This window comes from Paroedura picta, chromosome 3, assembly GCF_049243985.1.
Source record: "Paroedura picta isolate Pp20150507F chromosome 3, Ppicta_v3.0, whole genome shotgun sequence".
NCBI lineage: Eukaryota > Metazoa > Chordata > Lepidosauria > Squamata > Gekkonidae > Paroedura > Paroedura picta.
In genome coordinates, this window is record NC_135371.1 from 130,670,574 (window position 1) to 130,688,589 (window position 18,016).

General features: G+C 42.2%; 1 protein-coding gene across 7 annotated transcripts in view; it reads right to left on the bottom strand.

Annotated features, from left to right (window-relative positions):
* The window catches only part of LLGL2 (LLGL scribble cell polarity complex component 2), an 82,053-nt gene that overhangs the window by 59,452 nt on the left and 4,585 nt on the right, over positions 1–18,016 (bottom strand). For 6 of the 7 annotated variants that reach the window (XM_077327822.1, XM_077327820.1, XM_077327814.1 and 3 more), the window contains exon 2: positions 2,602–2,705. In XM_077327822.1, coding sequence (XP_077183937.1) covers positions 2,602–2,676 — 75 coding nt within the window. In that variant the 5' untranslated portion in view covers positions 2,677–2,705. Of the gene's footprint in view, positions 1–2,601; positions 2,706–15,362; positions 15,456–18,016 lie in introns of those variants that run through there. The other variant, XM_077327815.1, reaches the window with a different exon arrangement.

Genomic DNA, 18,016 nt, shown 5'->3' on the forward strand with positions numbered 1-18,016 from the left:
CTTCCCCAGTCATTACTGTTTACCCCCAGCAACCTGGGTACTCATTTTACTGACCTTGGAAGGATGGAAGGCTGAGTCAACCTTGATATTACCATATATAGTTATGTCAACCCACACACCCTCTCTCCTAATAACCAATGATGGGTGAGAAGGGGGGCCCTGGGGTGGCATGTACACAACTATGCTTTCCAACCATATTTTGCATGACTGTGCCACTCCTGGAGCTCTGCAGCACCTGCTGGGCTAGAGTGAAGAACACCCTCCTGTCTGCACTCCATGACCAACTTTTCTCTCCCGGCCTCCTGGCTGCAAGGAGAAGGTGGGCCCTGGACCCCAGCCCATTTTTTAAATGGGTCTTTCTACTAGTAAACATATACATAATATTAAAGCAAATACAAATACATACAAATGCTATAATTTGTAGCATTTTATTATAAAGTTTATGCACAGTAGTTGTTTTGTGCTTGTAATTCATTGTATCCATTACTACTGTGGCTCTATTGGTTTGACTGCCCATGGTGATTTTGCACCCCAAGACAGTGTTTGCATCACTTCGGCATCAAACCAGCTCTAACCTTTTAAGGTACAAGACTTCCATTTTACAAATAACACACTAACAAATACCTTCTCACATATATGAACAACAATTTGTGCTGTGATATCTACAATCTAGACCAGTGTCTGGACCTCCCAGCAATGCCTGGTCACCAGGACCTCCAGCCTGGGAGGTCAGATTCCTCCCAACCCCCCCTGAAGGAACCTGAAGCCACAGAGAATAAGACTGATGGCGGGCAATGCCAGCCGATCCCTGCCCCCAAATACCAACAATCCTGCAAGCAAGGCTCAGGATGGATGGATGGAGAGAGATCCAGGGATGACTGTGGGGCTGCCTGCTGGTTCCTTGGCCTTGGAGAGACAGGTGGGGAGGGCTGGAAGGCACCGGCTTGCAGCCAGGACGCCGGGGTATGGGGCGGAGTTATTGAGACCTTGGATAACCAGAGGGAAGGGGCTGGAAGAACCAAGAGCAGGGAAGATAAAAGGAATGGTGCAGGAAGACCAAGGGATGGCAGAGAAGGCAAGAGAGTGAGTGGAAGAGAGAGTAAACAGACAAACACTGGAAACAGTGGAAAAGGCGACAGGAACAAGGAAGAAAGACTTGGAGCAAGCAGCAGAGCCCAAGGGGAACGCAAAAGGATAAAGACAGAAGGGAGCCCTTGGCAGAAAAGGACATGATGGAGGGGGGCACGAGTAGCTCCTTGGAGGAGTCAGAAAGCTCCAGGGATAGCATCAAGGCACGACCATCACCCCCACCCAAGGAGCCTGTATTAACCCCAGAGAAGACCTCAATAAAGCCTAGCAACCCTTTAGGGGCGCGACAGCACGTCCGGTCTCCTGTTTCTTCTGTCAATACCTCAACAGTGCTAGCTTGGCAGCTGGAAGCACAGCCACAGCACCACAACCAGGGATTACCAACCAGAGGTCCATAGACCCCAAGGGGTCTGTGGTAAGTCTGAAGGGAGCCTATAGCCTTTCCCCTCCCACCTAAATGGATTTGGCCACAAGCTAGGGAACCAGCCGCTTCCATTTCTCTCCTCCCCCTTGCGCGTGATTTGAATCCTTTCATGTTTTCTGCACCTAGGAGGGGGTGGAGCCTGCATGCCTACTCCTGCCTTAAAACACCTCCTATCCCTCCTGCCTGATAACAGGAGAAGTGATGTCACTTCAAGTAGCATGTCATTTCCGGAGGATGTGACAGGGAGGTGTGGCCTGATGACACCACTTCCTGGGCTCCCTGAAGCCTGAAAAATTATTTCAGGGGCTCCTCCATTTTCAAAAGGTTGAAAAAGGCTGCTCTAGACAGTTTGTTACTTCCAAATAGCCAGCTCTGCTAATCACAACACAGAATTAGAAGTGGCATGGTAAGGAATGGAGCTTCCAGGTTATATTTATATTTACTGTAGTTCACTTGACTAAATGCTGTCTTGTGCTGTGATGCCAGAGGAAGTAACACCTTCAGCACTGCAACTGCAATACATCAGCTTGTCTGAGTTTTCATTCTGAATTAACCCGCTTACTTCTGAGAACAAGTTAAAAAATGAAAACAAAATCCCTCAATCCCTTATCTACATATAAAGATTTAAACATGCTGGTTGCATATGATCTTCTTCGTGTTTATTTAATAGTAGTGTACTATAACAAAACCAAAATAGCTCTTTTGCCTCAGCCATGAGAAAAAATTGCACAAATGTGTTCTGCCTCTTCAAAAAAGATCTGACTACCCTTTGGAAGCCAGGAAGCAGTTTGCTATCTTAAGACAAGCAAATGTAAATGCTCTGCAATTAAGACAAGCAAATGTAAATGCTCTGCAATTAAGACAAGCAAATGTAAATGCTCTGCAATATGGCCAAGTAAACCCAGCAGTAGTGCATCAAAGATTTACTTAGTTGCCTAGCCTGTGGTCATTTAAAGCAGAATAAGATCACCCCTACTGAATACAGTTCTCCCATTGCAGAGTTAAACAATCCCATTCCTTCCCATACTTTAGCCTGCCTGGACAGGCTGCTGTTTAAACATTTCCTGCTAGTTTTTTGGGCCACATACCTTGTTGAACTGGAAAAGGTCACGCTTGAGCCTCTCTCTTACTGGATCATGTCCAGGCCTCAAAAACCTCCTCATTTTCTGTGTTAATCACTTGGCACCAAAACCTAATGAAGAATAAGGTGGATTTCAGTATCACAAATATTTAACATACCTAGAGTATTTCAGACACACATAAAGTTGAGGAGGCTTGCAGCTTGTACTTTCCCCTTCTGATCAGCAGTCAAGTATTACAATTGATCTTCAGATAATCAAGATCAGTTCCCCTGGAGAAAATGGCTACTTAGTACCATAGACTCCATGATACCCTGCTGAGGTCTCTCCCCTCTCCATACTCCACCTTCTCCAGGCTCTATTCCCCAAATCTCAATATATTTCACCACACAAAGTTGGCAACCCTTGGTATTAGTCAACACAGCATAGTAATCCTCAATTGCAGGGCTTACAAAGGGGAGCTCCTCCACCAGGTATTTGCTTGAGGCCAACAGACTAAAAACATCTACAGGTCCCCCCCCTTAGACTAAGAAGTCGAACCTATCTAAGGATAGGTTGATTAATGCTGTTCTAGATGGTAAGTTATTGTTATCTGTTACATTGATATTGTTCTATGTAAATGTTCTACAATGTTTTATGTAAACTGCCCAGAGTCATAGGGAAGAGCGGTATAGATATAGATAAAAAATATACAACACCTCAAAACTCAAGAGACAACACCTGAAAGAAGCATCCATTTACTAACAATCAGCTTCATCATAGGGGAATGGCTTGGCTCTCACTCTCCTGTCGATTTGCAACTGGCCCTGCTCCCCCCAGGGTCATTTGGAGTTGGCACTCATTCTCCACTTGCAAAGTATCAGAAGTGTCCACAAACTCAATAAGCTAAAGCAGGGGTCCCCAACCTTTTTATCACCGGGGACCAGTCAACACTTGACAATTTTACTGAGGCCTGGGAGGGGGGGGTAGTCTTTTGCCAAGGGACGTCGCCACTGCCGCCTGAGCCCCTACTCCACTTGCTTTCCCGCCAGCGCCCCTGACTTCCCGCAGGCCGCTGGGGGACACTGCCAGCATCAGCCATGGCGGCTGCTGGAGAGCACCAAAGGTGAGCCAGCGGCAGAATGGCAGGGCAGCCCCCAAGGCAGCAGACGGGGAGGAGGACGAGGAGGAGCCATGGCCTGGTACCGACTGCTCCACAGACCGGTTCCAGTCCCCGGACCAGGGATTGGGGACCACTGAGCTAAGGAGTCCTTGACATGAAACAAGTAACATAAACAAGACTTATTATAACTTGCTTGTTTTTGTTTTACACATTCAAGCCAGACTGAATTATCGTGTCCACAGATGTCAGTATATTAGAGCTGACTTGCCTGTTTAAAGGGAGGTAGGATGTGCTTTTTACCCTTTTCTTAAACACTAAAAAGACAATAATTATCACTGCAAAAAAAAGCAGACACACCACAATAACAATGGATGGTGAAGAGATATAGAATGCCTTCAAGAATTCATTTTTCTTGGATCACAAATGAATATGAGTGTTGACTGTATGAAAATAAAATGTCGAATTGCTCTCGGCCCCTCTGCAATGATTTATTTATTTATTTCTACATTTATACCCCGCCTCTTCCGGCAGCTGCCAACTTGAGGTGGTTCACAAAAACAGTAAAATGACAATCCAAGTATATCAGCAATTAAATGTCCCCAACCACAATTAAAACAATATAACACTATTAAAACAAGAGGATAGCCGTGCTGGTCTGAAGCAGCACAACAAAACAAAATCAGAGTCCAGTGGCACCTTTAAGACCCACAAAGATGTATGGGTCTTTGTGGGTCTTAAAGGTGCCACTGGACTCTGATTTTGTTTTGTTATATTAAAACAACATCAAGATGGCGGTACAGTACAAACCTCCCCCACAGTTCTCATGTGGTAATATCAGGTTGGGAGCTTCATAGGGCGGGACCTCAAGGTTGTGACTCCAGGCACCCTCCATCTTGCAGGTCCTGCAGAACCTTGCAGAATCTCTGTCAGGGCCCTCAGCTCTACCAGGAGCTGACTCTACCAGGCTGGGGCCCAGGACAACCAGTAGGTTCATACCCACAGAGTGGAGCGCTCTACGGGGGGCTTAGGCAGACAGGCGGTCCTGCAGATAGGTGGGATCCAAGCTGCATAAGGCCTTGAAGGTCAAAATCAAAACCTTGAGCTTGATACAGAAAAAACCTGGCATCCAGTGCAGTTGTTTCAGCACAGACAGAATATGGGTCCTTTAAGGTAGTGGTCCCCAACCTTTTTCAGGCTGGGAACCGGCGTCAGAATGGAGGGCGACTGCGCGACTGCACATGGCACGCATGCGTGAAAGTCCTGCAATTGCGCGTTTTTGGCCATGCATGGCGCATGCGTGGCCCAGTTGCACATGCGCAATGCGCGGCCCTGCTTCCCTCTCCCCCTCCCTCCCACAGTAAGAAGCTTCCAATGGGTTTCACAAATCACAAAACTCTGGCTCACTTACTTTGGCCATATCATGTGATCCAAATCAATGAAGAAAGCAATTATACTAGAATTGGTCAGTGGAAAAAAGGAAACTAGGCTTACAAAGGGCACGGTGGTTGGATACTGGCCAGAACACTGAACAGCTGAGGGAGGCGGTGCAGGACTGGGGATCATGGCGACAGCTGTGCCATGGGATTGCCAAGAGTCGGCCACGACTGAATGGCTGACAACAACAATAAGGAAGTGCTAATCAAATCAACAGAAGTAAGAAATCAGACCCTAGCAAGAGACTAGCTTCTGTTCAGGAGCCTTCTTATGCTTTTTTACCAATGGAACCTTTGCTTGTTAGACCTTCAAAAGGTACTGACAACATTATCTTTAAAGTTTCAGGCACTTAAATTACACTGCAGCCTCCTACCCATTAAATATATAACACCAAAATATTAAAATAGAAGGGGTGAGAGTTCTCAGGAAATTATCTACCTGTTCTGGACAGTTTACAACTTATTTGCAAGTCTGAATGGCTCTACACATTGTACAAGCATTGTGCAGAGGAATTGTGATATTTCATAGGCATCTGACAAAGTGGGCTCAAGATCAAGAAAGCTTCTGCCACAATACATTTGCTCGTCTTTGAGACTCTTCTTTGTGCTCTGCATTTATGAATACAAGGCTGAGAACATGGTTCAGGAGCAGGATGCAACATCTGAATATAGACCAGGTTAATGGTTAATCTGTTTTCTATAGCACATGAAGTGCAAATGCCTCAGCTTAAAGCAGGTAGCGAGGAGAAAGTGAGAACCAGCATGAAAGATGGATTTGCAGCTTGCACAGTTCTTTGCACCTCTTCACATACCTGACAGCTTCATACTTCCACAAAAGCCAATAAGAGATTGTACAGAGAAATAAATAGCCTTGGTTTACTTACTGGACTAACAATAGAATGTGGGGCACTAGAACACTAAGCATAGCATACAACTGGCTTCACACAAAGAGCAAGATAAGGAAATACTATGACTTAGAATGAATAATCATTTCAGAAGTTTGAGGAACCTTGAATCCTTTGACTAAGAAACATACAATTTTAAAAAGGGATATTAGAACACGGACGCCTTTAAGATCCACAAGGAAATAATCAAGCTCTGCAGGGTGGCCGGACTGCCCATTTTGACAGGCAGTAGTCTGCTCTCAGTCCCCCACTGCCAGTCAATACAATGGCACAGGAAAAATAGGTGATTCTGCAATGTCACTTCTGATTGCATAACTGGAAGTGATGTCACCATTTCAGGAAAATCCTAGAGCATCTTGTGATTGTGGCTACACAGCCAGAGATTACACTGCAGCATCGTAGGGTGGCAACTGGGTAAGTCCCTGCCTCCCCACCAAAACTGCCCGTCAGCCCATGGGTTGGAAGGAGGCCTCCAAAGTAACTTGCAGACAAGCATGCTCACTTTCTTGCCACTCAAACTTCTTGCACTGGTGTTTGTGCCAATAAATCACATATTGTCTGTCTCTGGGACAGTTATGGCTCACAAGGAGAATTGAAAATCAAGGCCTATCCACAGGAAAAAATGGTAGACTACAATTTACAGAGGGCAGGCCATGTAGCTTATGGTCTATCCCCACAACTGGTGGGAAACTGTTATTGTCTTCTCAGCTCTGCTTCATTATAATTACTATAATTACTATGGCTGTAGCAGTAACAGTAATCACATTGAGACATTCAGATTTAACACTGAAATATCACAAACTATTACTCTTACATTGTATGGCCTTTTGGCTATTTACACTGTGCTCGTATACTTCTGTCAGCTGAGAATACATCTCATGCTTCCCATGAAGCAGGCTCTTGTCTACAAAATCTTGTGTCACAATGAAGTGTCAGTCTTCAAGTTATCACAAGAATCTAGCCCAGACTTTCTCAACCAGGGTTTTCTGAAACCTTGGGGATTTCTTGACAGCCCTGGAAGTGTTTCCCAAATGAGTGGGAGTTAGTTAATTTTGTATATATTTTAAAAAAATTTGTTAAGCACTTATTGGGTGATATGACCGTATATGGTCATGTTGACCCCCAATGGCCAATGATGGACCTGGAAGGAGTGGGGAAGGGCTCTGGGTGGGCATGTACACAGCTATACTTCCTAAACATATTCTCATGATAAAGCCACTTCTGGGGTTTCTTAAAGCCTGGAGAATTTTTTCCTACTTACAATACACTGCATTTAGCAATAAACACCACAAGTCCCAATCATTTATCCAAATAAATTTAGGAAATAATCTTGTTCTGTGCAGACTTATTATCTGCGCAGAAAACCAATTGTGAACAGTTCAGTTTTACATAGATTGCGAGAGGGCAGGAGAGTGGGAATTTTCTGACCTTCTCAACCAGGCCATTCGTCAAGGTTAGAGCCACAACAAAGAAAGTGCATGTATGGAGAGTTGCTGATTTTACCCATTTGCAGAACAAGCTAGACAAGTAGAATTCAAAATAATAAAAACATCTACAGCTCCACATAAATGTATTACACCTAATAAGTATACAGTTTGACAAGTATCCCCCCATGTATTTGCAATCAAAATCACCAAGTTGGTTTAAACCTAAATTGGACCACCACATTCTCAATTTCTCTGTATTGCAGGACACAATACAGGGCAAGCTACTTAAGACTACACAAACAGGCATTTGGTATGAAACTCCTGGACAGTATGGAAGGTCTTAATAGCCTGAAATGTTTCTACTACTTTATGCCAATGTAAACAAGTGGGCTCATTCTCTCTGAATTCCAATAGTTAATGAGGTCATCACCCACATGGCATGTCATACATCAAACTATTCCTGCAGGGGCTTTATTAGAAATGCCAATCAAGTCACCACATGAGACTGAAGAGTTAATCAAATTAAAGAGACATAACTGACAAGGTCAGCAAGTTGGAGACTGAACTAGATACATCTTGTCCCCATGTCAGAGCAGAGTGAGAAACCCTGGTGTAATTTAGGGCTATGCAAAAGATGTCAACTAGTTCAGTGTTTGTCCTGTTGCAAATACAACTATGCCTCCTACCCTCAAAAGATAGGCGTGTGACTCTAGACCATTTCTGCACCAGAGGTTTTGCGCTGGGTGGCAGGCTGGATTTTGAGTCATGGCAAGATGTCCAATTTTTTCCTGCTCCCGCAAGGGGGAGCATTTGGCCCAATGTACCTCATCCACCCTGGATTTGTACTCCCACATGGGAGCTGGAGCAGAAAAGTTCCCAGTGCAGAAATGGTCTCTGTAAAAAAACAAAAAAAACCCTCATGGTTACTTCACATCTGAGTTTGTTCCTGCACAAGCCAGCAGTGTATTGAACATGCTATGCACTGAAGATGTACACCACCAACTGAAAGCAAGTGTTAATTTTGCTTTAATTTGGAAAATTTGTATTTGAATATTCCCTACATTTAGCAGCATGTCCCCTTACATGAAGAAAACTGATATATAATACTTGCCAGATGCTCAGCCTTGCCTACAGCAGTACTACAGTACTACAGCAGTACTAGAGAACAGATATTTTTTTTAAAATCTCCTCCATCAGAGACTATGCCCCTGCCCCAGAAATCAAGTTGAAACAAGGGAACATTTTCTATTCCACTGCCTATATATGATATGCTATGTGACAAAACAATATAGATTATATTAGAGAGGTACTCAGGCCTAGCAGCAAAAGAAAAGGTAAAGAAACTTCTAAATGATGAGAACCCCCAAAACACCCAATGTACTGCCCAGTTCTGTGCTGCTGTCATTAAGATGCACAGAAAAAGGTGCTATTGGATTCTGATTTTATTTAAAAATTCATAGGAAAATAAAACTGTGCATTTTTTAAAGCCATGTTTGCAAATTTTAATATAGATTACCGTTTAATTGTGGTTTTATGTTTATTAATAATAATTTTAATTGCATTCAACATTTTACCTTGTATTTTGATATCCCAGCATTTATTGTACCGGTCAAAATGACTGTAAGTAAAGTCATATATAGGAAACTCCATCACATGTTAAGCTCTCCTAACAGACCAACAGCTTTCTCACAAAACCCCATGAACCAACAAATTTTTTATCACCCCAGCCAGCAGGCCACCTACAGGTGAAACGCAAGCGTACCAGCAATCTATTCTCCTTTCTGAACTACAATTCACCTCATCTGTCCATGTACAATTTTATGCTATGGAGCTGTGCTGATGTTTCAACAACTCTCTAAAAGGATTCAAGGAACTCGTTTCTTTAATTCAACGCCATTAACTCACAATCCTATGGGGAAAAATACTGCAACATTCTAATGTTATTGTGCCTGAAGAACTTTAAGTGGTCCTAATACAAAAAGCTTTGGATAAGCTTTTGCGTATGCACCAATGTTGCAAGCATTAACAGTTCAGAAGATGGCACAGCCACTTGCATGCTTAAGCAATGAAATGTCAAGAACATATTATACACACAGTGAACTAATTCCAGGGGGCAGCTCCTTCAGCGACCAGTTCACCAACATAGGAAGAGCCTCAAAAAAAAGTGCTACTGGAATGGAAATTTGGCATTGCGTCTGTTTTGACACTATGCCACCCATGATGATCTTACTAGCAGTTGCCACTATCCGAAAGTATGTTACACTCTCAATATGGCATTCAAGTTTCAGGAACAATGATTTAGCTTACATGTCATCTACTAAAGTATGGGAATCGATAGGGAAAATGAAGCTACCCAGGAATGTTCTAATGGAAGAGTATGGTCTATTTTCCAAGAATGTTTTTCATCTGCTACTTCCTTTGATTCAACATGAGAGTTACAGAGCTTTCCCATATTAGCAAGCAGACCCATTAGTCACTGAACAGGTTCCTTCAGACTTCACGTGTGATTTTGTAGCTTCATAATCTCTTCCAATATTGAATTACTGACAAGAGTCATATCTTTAAATAGGACAGGGTCCTATTAAATAAAAGAGTAAGGCCACCTGGGGAGGAGTTAGGGTGGGCCCTGTCCAGGATAAAAACTCAGAGGGCCCAATCAGGAGCCGCAAAGCGGCTCCTGATTGGGCCCTCCGAGTGTCCATCCAGGGCCAAGCAGCCAATGGGGAGGCGCGCATAGTGCCTTCCTATTGGCCCCTCACCAGGACAGACCAAAATTCCATTCACCCAGCCCAGTCTGGCTGCCAGTCTGCTCCTGACCACTAAAGGGAGAGGAGGTTAGCAGGGCTGCCAAGGGGGATGAGAACAGAGGCTTGGACAGGCCGTTTTTGCCCCAAGGCTGTCCTAACTGTCATGTCCAACTGTAAATTGCCTCAGAACCCTGACAGAGCTGGCAGGAGGCTGCAGAATGCTCCCCCTCCCCCCCCTTCAGGCCTGCTGCGAAGGAGCCTCTGACAGGCCCTGACTGAGGGAAGGGAGGCCTTTTCCTTCAGAAAGCAATGCAGGGGAGCCTGAGGGCCTTCCTTTTTTTGGGGGGGGGACTTGCCCCTACTGCCAAACGGTTGGCTGACAGGGAGGCTACAGAAAAGCCCCTTCTCACTTAAAATACTGCTCTGGCTGGGGGTTAGACACAGCCAAGCCATATGTCTTTTTTCTTTGCAACTCTCTGCAGATTTGAGGCCACTGCACAGCGTTATTCTGCAGACAAAACTGGTTCTTTTGTCTCCTATTTCATCTGCACAACAACCCTGTGCAGTAGGCCTCAAGTCTTTCAATTCAACAACAACCTGCGTGGGAGGCCTTAAATATTTCTTCTCTACCACAACTCTCTCCAAAGTAGCCCTTTCTGCCTGGGGAGCTGATCTTTATACTCTGCAGGTGAGCTGTAATTTCAGGAGCTCACCAGGCCTCACCTGGAGGTTAGCAACCCCTGGGTTGGAAATATTCCTGGAGGTTTGGAGGTGGGACTTCAAAATTGTACAATGCCTCAGAGTCCAGCCTTCAAATGAGCCATATCTCCACACCCATGGCCTCATTTGCCACCATGCCACCACAACCTCCCACACAATACACATGACAACCCCATGCCCTTACAGACTGGACAACTCCTCCCCTTCCTCTTCCCACTGCCAAGCTCTAGCGCCCGTTGTGTTCTTGGAGACAACGGGCTTTGCCCCTAGTTTAAAAATAAACTGCTATCTATCCCTAGTGGAGGTAGCCAAGAAAAATCTAGTTGAACACAATAAAGGAATAGTGACTAAATACTCTCAACAGGATTTTAAAAAATATTTATCTATTTTTATTTTATTACACATATATATCATCCTCCACTGTGGCTCAGAGCTATTTACAGTGAAAGATTTGTACTACAGTACAAAGAAGGCATCATGAACATTATATAACATACAAAACATTGGAACTTATAACATTTTCATTATAGCATTTCATTATAACCTTTAATCATTACAATTCTGCAACTGGGTAATTTTTTAGTCCGTATATCTTGTGCTACTCTTAATCCAGGAACAGAAGGAACAGAGAGAGAATAAAGGCATGCAATAAACAGACACAATAAAACAAGCTAAAATTATCTTGCCTAGCAGCTAAGTCCCAAGTTAATTATCAGGTGAATGGCTGTAGAGAGGGCATCATATAGTCCAGGTACCAATAAAAAAATAAGGTATGTCTGATAGGCATGCACCCTGCTTCAAGTACACAGAGAGGGGCCTTGACAGCAGAACAAGTACACAGAAGAGCTAGATTGGAGTCCAGTAGCACCTGAGAGACCAATAAGATTTCTAGGGTATGAACCTTTGAGTGTCAACGCTCCCTTTGTCAGAACTAGCACATAGGTTCATAGAGAAGCAAGTGGGTTAAAGCCTTAAATTGTCTCAGTCTAAGGAACAAGGCAGTCACCACTGCAGTGGTTAAAATTGAGGAAGATATATTACCCATCATGACCCCAAGGACAATGATCCTCCAGGCCTTCCTGTCCTCTACCATTCCAGTCGGACACGACTTCGCACCTAACAACAGCAAATATTACCCATAACTGATCAGACCTTGACCATACAACTGCTGACAAGCAGTTAACAAGAACAGGTATGAGGGGAAATATGCCCAACATCTGTAACAGAAATCCATACAAGAAAAACAAAATCAAGAAAAGGAAGTAGTAAATTCAGTAAGAGAGTCATAACTATGTAGTATTATCAAATAAGCTTTAAAAAAAAAAAAAAAACACCACTAAACCAGTACAGGAAGATCCCCCAGGCTGATCTTATGAAATAGAGAACTGCTATGAAACTTGATGCACATGCAGGTGACTACTCTTGATTTTTCTTTCAATTCCATTCCATCCAGCTTATAATACACGCCTAAATTCCAGACATGACATGCATTTCTCTGCAGCACGATGACACAACGTCATAAATATTCTTCTTGTTCACTTGCAGAATTGACATGCAATGGAGCCCAAAGGAGTTAAAGCCAAGATTGTAAACTACTTTGATACAGGTTTCAGCAGCAGACCCAATGCACTGGATTTAACAAGTGTGGATTCATTCAACAAAAATTAACTTAAATAACCAAGTCATGGCTTTAATTAACAAGCAGCAGACAATTTAAACTATTGTTTTATACCAAAATTTCCCAATCCAAAAGCACAACTGATTTTTTGCTATGACCATAAAAACATTAATATAAAAGTGAGCCACTATTCAAACTACATGGTTTTTAAAAAAATATATAGTAAGTTAAACATTTATCCACTCATTTTCATCATTTCCTTTAGGTTTAAAGCACAATTCAAAATGTTAGTTTTGAGTAGGGATGCCAATTCCCAGATGGGATCTGGAGATCCCCTGGACTATTTCTCCTGATAATCCTCAAAATTCATCATGAAGAACAAAGAGTCACTATCTAGTATTTAGTCATCAAATATACTCACAGCAAACATTGTCATAACATCTAATTCTACTATTTATTTGTACATATATTAATGAGATACAATATCATGTGCCTTTCTGCCACTTTCCAATGAACAAATCAGACTGTTCCTATGCAGAAGAATGGGCACAAGTTCAACATTAACATTTTGAAAATGAAAACAAATCAGTAAAGGAAAATCTCAATGCCTACCCTTGCCCTGGAAGCTGAGTAAGTTACCATACTTCAACAACAACAAAAATTGTTTGAAGGGATTCCAAAAGTTAGAATTCATATGCAGATTCGACACTATTATGTATTTCAATTGAAAGTGGGAGTAGCTAACCTATCGCAGAAAGACTTCTTATATATGATAGGTTTTGGCTCTCCCAACTTATTAGGTGCCATAAAATTGTTTTGTTTACTACAGTTGTTGCTCTTTAGACATTAACTTCCATTATTTGTCTTATTGTGCTAATTTACCAGGCTGAAGTAGTCTATACCCACAGTGATTGCATTTTTACTGCTTGGACTGAATCTTGGTTTTATTTGTGCCATGCATTATGCAACGTACCTATCCTAGTTGGCAGGGGTCTTCTGTACTCATGTTGTGATAACATTCCCATTCTCCTGTTCTGCTATTTATAACATATACATTGCTCTGCAAATTGTGATACTTCACAGATTAGACAAGAAAGTTTGCAAGTCTACCATACTCTTTGCTGTTCTTGATTCAAAAAGGTAAGCTGCCTTTCACAATTTATCATGAAGGAAAAAAAAGAGTAATGACTTCTTGACTGAATACTCATCTGCCGGAAAACCATTAAAAGTGATTCATTTGAACTAGAATTTGGAATCATAATTTTAAATCAAATTGCTGGCCCAAGCCAATAGGATTCAAATTGAAAACTGACACTCCTGCCTTTGGGGGTTTGCACAAGATGCATTGACCATCCTTTTCTTCATAAAGATCAAGGTAGTGTATGCATAACAAAAAGGATTCCCATTCTTTCAAGATGCGGAACCATGTCTGTTTGTAGCAGCAGAAAAGAGCAAGAACCCAGTAGTACTTTAAAGACTAAAAAAATGTGTCCTGGTATAAGCTTTCATGAACAGTGACCCATAGAAGACCCTGCCACAAATTTTGTTAGTCTTTAAGAGGTGCTACTGGACTCTTACTCTTTCCATTCTTTAAAGATATGCTAATAGCTACTAGAACAGTTTCAATCTGCATTGGTAATAGTTATACTGATACTGCTATCCTTAAGTATATACATACCTATGAGATAGGCCATCCTTGCATATTCCCTGCAGGGATAACATAAGCCAAGTGATAGTTTTAAATATCTAAACAAAAGGACTCCTTTTTTTTGTACAAAGTGCAAATCTCATGGGATGTTCTTAAAAGCAAAAGTTACCTAAATGAGACTATTATGTGCTAACTGTCACTACATGAAATATATCTGACAAAACTATGACAAAATTATTCCTTGCCCATAAAAATGTATGTCACAATCATTTCTGCTCCAACTGACAAATACAGCTGCCTTCTGGAATTTCTATTAGGCCAATATATTTTAAACTAGCCATGTCAATTAGCAGGTTGCATATGTATAGTTATTATTCTGGATGCTTTTACATTTCTCAGGTTTCTTCCATAAAGCAAGAGATCACAGGAACATCTTCATAGCAATTTGTACAGTGGTATGAATCCAGCAATACGTGTAGGGAAGCGCACATATGAGTTTTCCCATATTTCTCTCTGTTCCTACTTCCCTTTCCAAGATCAATGCTGGGATTGCAGATCCCATTTGGAAGAACAGTTGTGAGGGTCAGTAGGCTAAAGAGGTCCAAGATTATGACAATGGCCCCTTTCTTTGCCAGAGCTGTACCTGAAGAAGCAAGAGCAATGATTTCAACTTCTTATCCTTTCTTACTGTGGAGTCCCAACCTATCGGGCTATTCCACCTTTTGGATTGCACAACCATAGGAATGATTTTTCAGGAGCTGGAGGAATTGAGAGGTATGCAAGAAAACGCCACATTTTGTACACAGTGTTTTGGGCAGCTAAAGTATGATAAAATGCCAAGCACTTGCTAAATACAAGTGTAGAGCTGAAGTAGCCATTCATTATGAGAAATGTGTAATTTCATCCTGCTGACTCAAAGGGCTGGACAAGAGCTACACCATCACTGAACAAGTATGATCAAGTGCATTCCCACAATGCCTCTTAACAGGTTACAGGATGTAAATATACCACTATTTCAAGATTACTTTGATTAAAGAGTTTTGGAACATCAAGGATGGTGATTAAGTATATTCTAATTCTTTAATGGAAGGGACGACTGCTATGATGGACCAGCCCCAACTTCTCTTAATTAGGAATAAAGCAAATGACAGTGACAGTCAACAACCCTACCTCAAATTTGTGTTTTTTAAAGTCTGATGATAAATCACTTTTCCAGATAAATTCATCAGTGAATAAGTACATCAGTGAATAAGTACTTTAATGGATCATTCAGTACCTGCAAAAGAAATGGTACTTGTTTAGTCCTACCCTTTCTGGTTTCCTGGGGTGAAAACACTGGTTATCTGCAGGTGTGCATTCCTCACCATATCTTAACCCCTCCCCATCAACATCAGAGATTGCTAGGAAAGTAGTATATAGGGTAGGGCTACTTAAGCCTTCCATTGTCAGCCATTTGTCTGCTCCAAAATTGCTCCAGACTAGTTGTCCTGCCCACTTGTCCTTCCCTTTAACCACCACCCCTGCTCTTTTAATTTGTAAGGGCTTCAGTGGCTGCTTTTCAGAGGAAGTGAGAAAGTCATGGCCTATTCAACCAGAGTTTTGTGAAACGCCGGGGTTCCTTGATGGCCCTGGAAGGATTACCTGAATGTTGTTAAACATTTATCAGGTGATATGACCCTATATGGTCATGTTGACTCCCCCCCTTCCCAAAATGGCCAATGGTCGGCCTGGAGGTGGTGGAAAAGGGAGGGGGCTTCCCAACCATATTCTGCACACTCACACCATTTCTGGGGTTTCTCAAAGCCTGACGAAAGTTTCAGGGGTATCAGAACGGTAAAAAAAAGTTGAGAAAGGCTGGCCTACATTATTACTGCAATAACAAGTTTATTCCTAATAGGCTGGAAGAGGGCAACACTACACATTAAGGAACCCAACTGCTAGCAGCAACACAGCATACATAAAGGACCATTCTCTGTCCTTCACCAAACTAATTGGTCTTCTCTAAGCTGTGCAGATTTAACCATATGATTTTAATAGCTCCATAAAATAAAAGGCTTGACAACGGATTGTTAAATATAGCTTATCTCCAGTATTACATTTACCAGCAATAACTATTTCAGATTCTTCACTTGGGAAGAGGTTTGTACTCGCTTGAATGGAAAGGCATATTGCATGTTTATGACTGCCCAGTTCAAATCATCTCCCCGTGCAATCTTATCTTCCTCAGCAGTGAAACAAAAAGCAGATTTGTAGATGTTATTCCAAAGATTGTTGGAGATTGTTGGTAAGAATCTATTCACGCCAGAACAAAAATCAACATGATATCAGTTAAAAGGCTCTTCCAAGCCCCTGTATCCCTGTTAAAATATCCAATTACATATTTGCCTACTCTTATCCAAATACTCAAACTAAATTTAAAAAATAATTATACATGTGCAGGACCCACAAGGACTTGCACACTTCCCTCCCCTAATATTTTCTTTCCATGCCTTCTCTTGCTTCCTTCTCCTTCCCCCAGATACACACAAATACCCCCCATTTTCATTTTTCCTACTCTCCCTTGTAGCTCCCCCTTTTTTCCCTCTCCCTTGTAGCTCCCCCTTTTTCCCACCCTCCCTCCCCCTTGTAGAGCAAAGAAAACTATGGTCCAGTTATGTATTGTATATGGGAGATAGGGAAAGTTGCTAAGGTGAGAGTGTACAGCTTTTGAGCAGTAGATTTGAAAATAACACTCAAACTAATACTACCTGGGCATATTTGGTTTGCGATTCAGAGGACAAAAACAGGTTCAACTTTACAGTTACAGAAAAGTAAGGCTGCAACTTAAACACCCCAACCAGAAGTAACTTCTTCTAAATTCAACAGGATTTACTTCTGCTTAGCTAGTCTACTTCAGATTATGCTGAAAGGTGTGTCATCACACAGGGCTTTTTCCTAGCAGACAACAGAAAATCCATGCCATACGCAAACCAGTTTTGCTGGATCACAAGAATAACCCAAGTTTCAAATGCTACCAGTTTGAGCTGAAACTCCTGTTTTAACCACAAAAGGAGCATATTTAAATACTGAAATTAAAATAAACACTCACACATAGGTCACCATTTACATCTGATTAAGTTTTGAGCTGAATTTTGAATCAAAGTTTCAAATATGTTTCCAAAAATCCTGTTTCAGTTCTTATTACCCACTAATGTTCACATATCTATTGCTTTGAAGTTCAAGTTGGCTTGGATCTCAGCTAGAATATCCATAGGAGACACAGGGATGCCATTACCCAGATGGGACCTGGGGATCCTCTGGTTTTACAGCTCATTTCCAGGCGACAGAGATCAGTTCCCCTGGAGAAAATGGCAACTTTGGAGGATGGACTCCATAGCATTATACCCCACTGAGGTCCCTCCCTACCCCAAATCCCACCCATTCCCAGCTCTACCTTCAATGTCTCTAGGTATTTGCCAACCAGGAGGTAGAAACCTAGCAGGGGGTATTCAATGGTTCTTTCCTCCCATGGAAGGCTTATGCTACTCTCCTTTCCCAAGGTATTACAGAAGTAGCATTTCAAGGGGCAGGCATTTTGTATTGCAGTGCTGCAGGTGATGACCCCGCCTCCTGTGCTCCTGGAGATTCAAGGTGGGATCCAAGCTAATGTACCAAACCAACTTGTCAAGAAAGTTGGGATTATATATTGAAAATCCAGTAACTAACTTGCAGAGAAGGAAAATTTTACAGAACAAAGCAAAAAACGTGTCAACACATTATTAGTTAGTATTGCAAGGTAAAAACTAAAACTCTGAAGTCCAGGACCAACTAGGCCTAGAGTATCA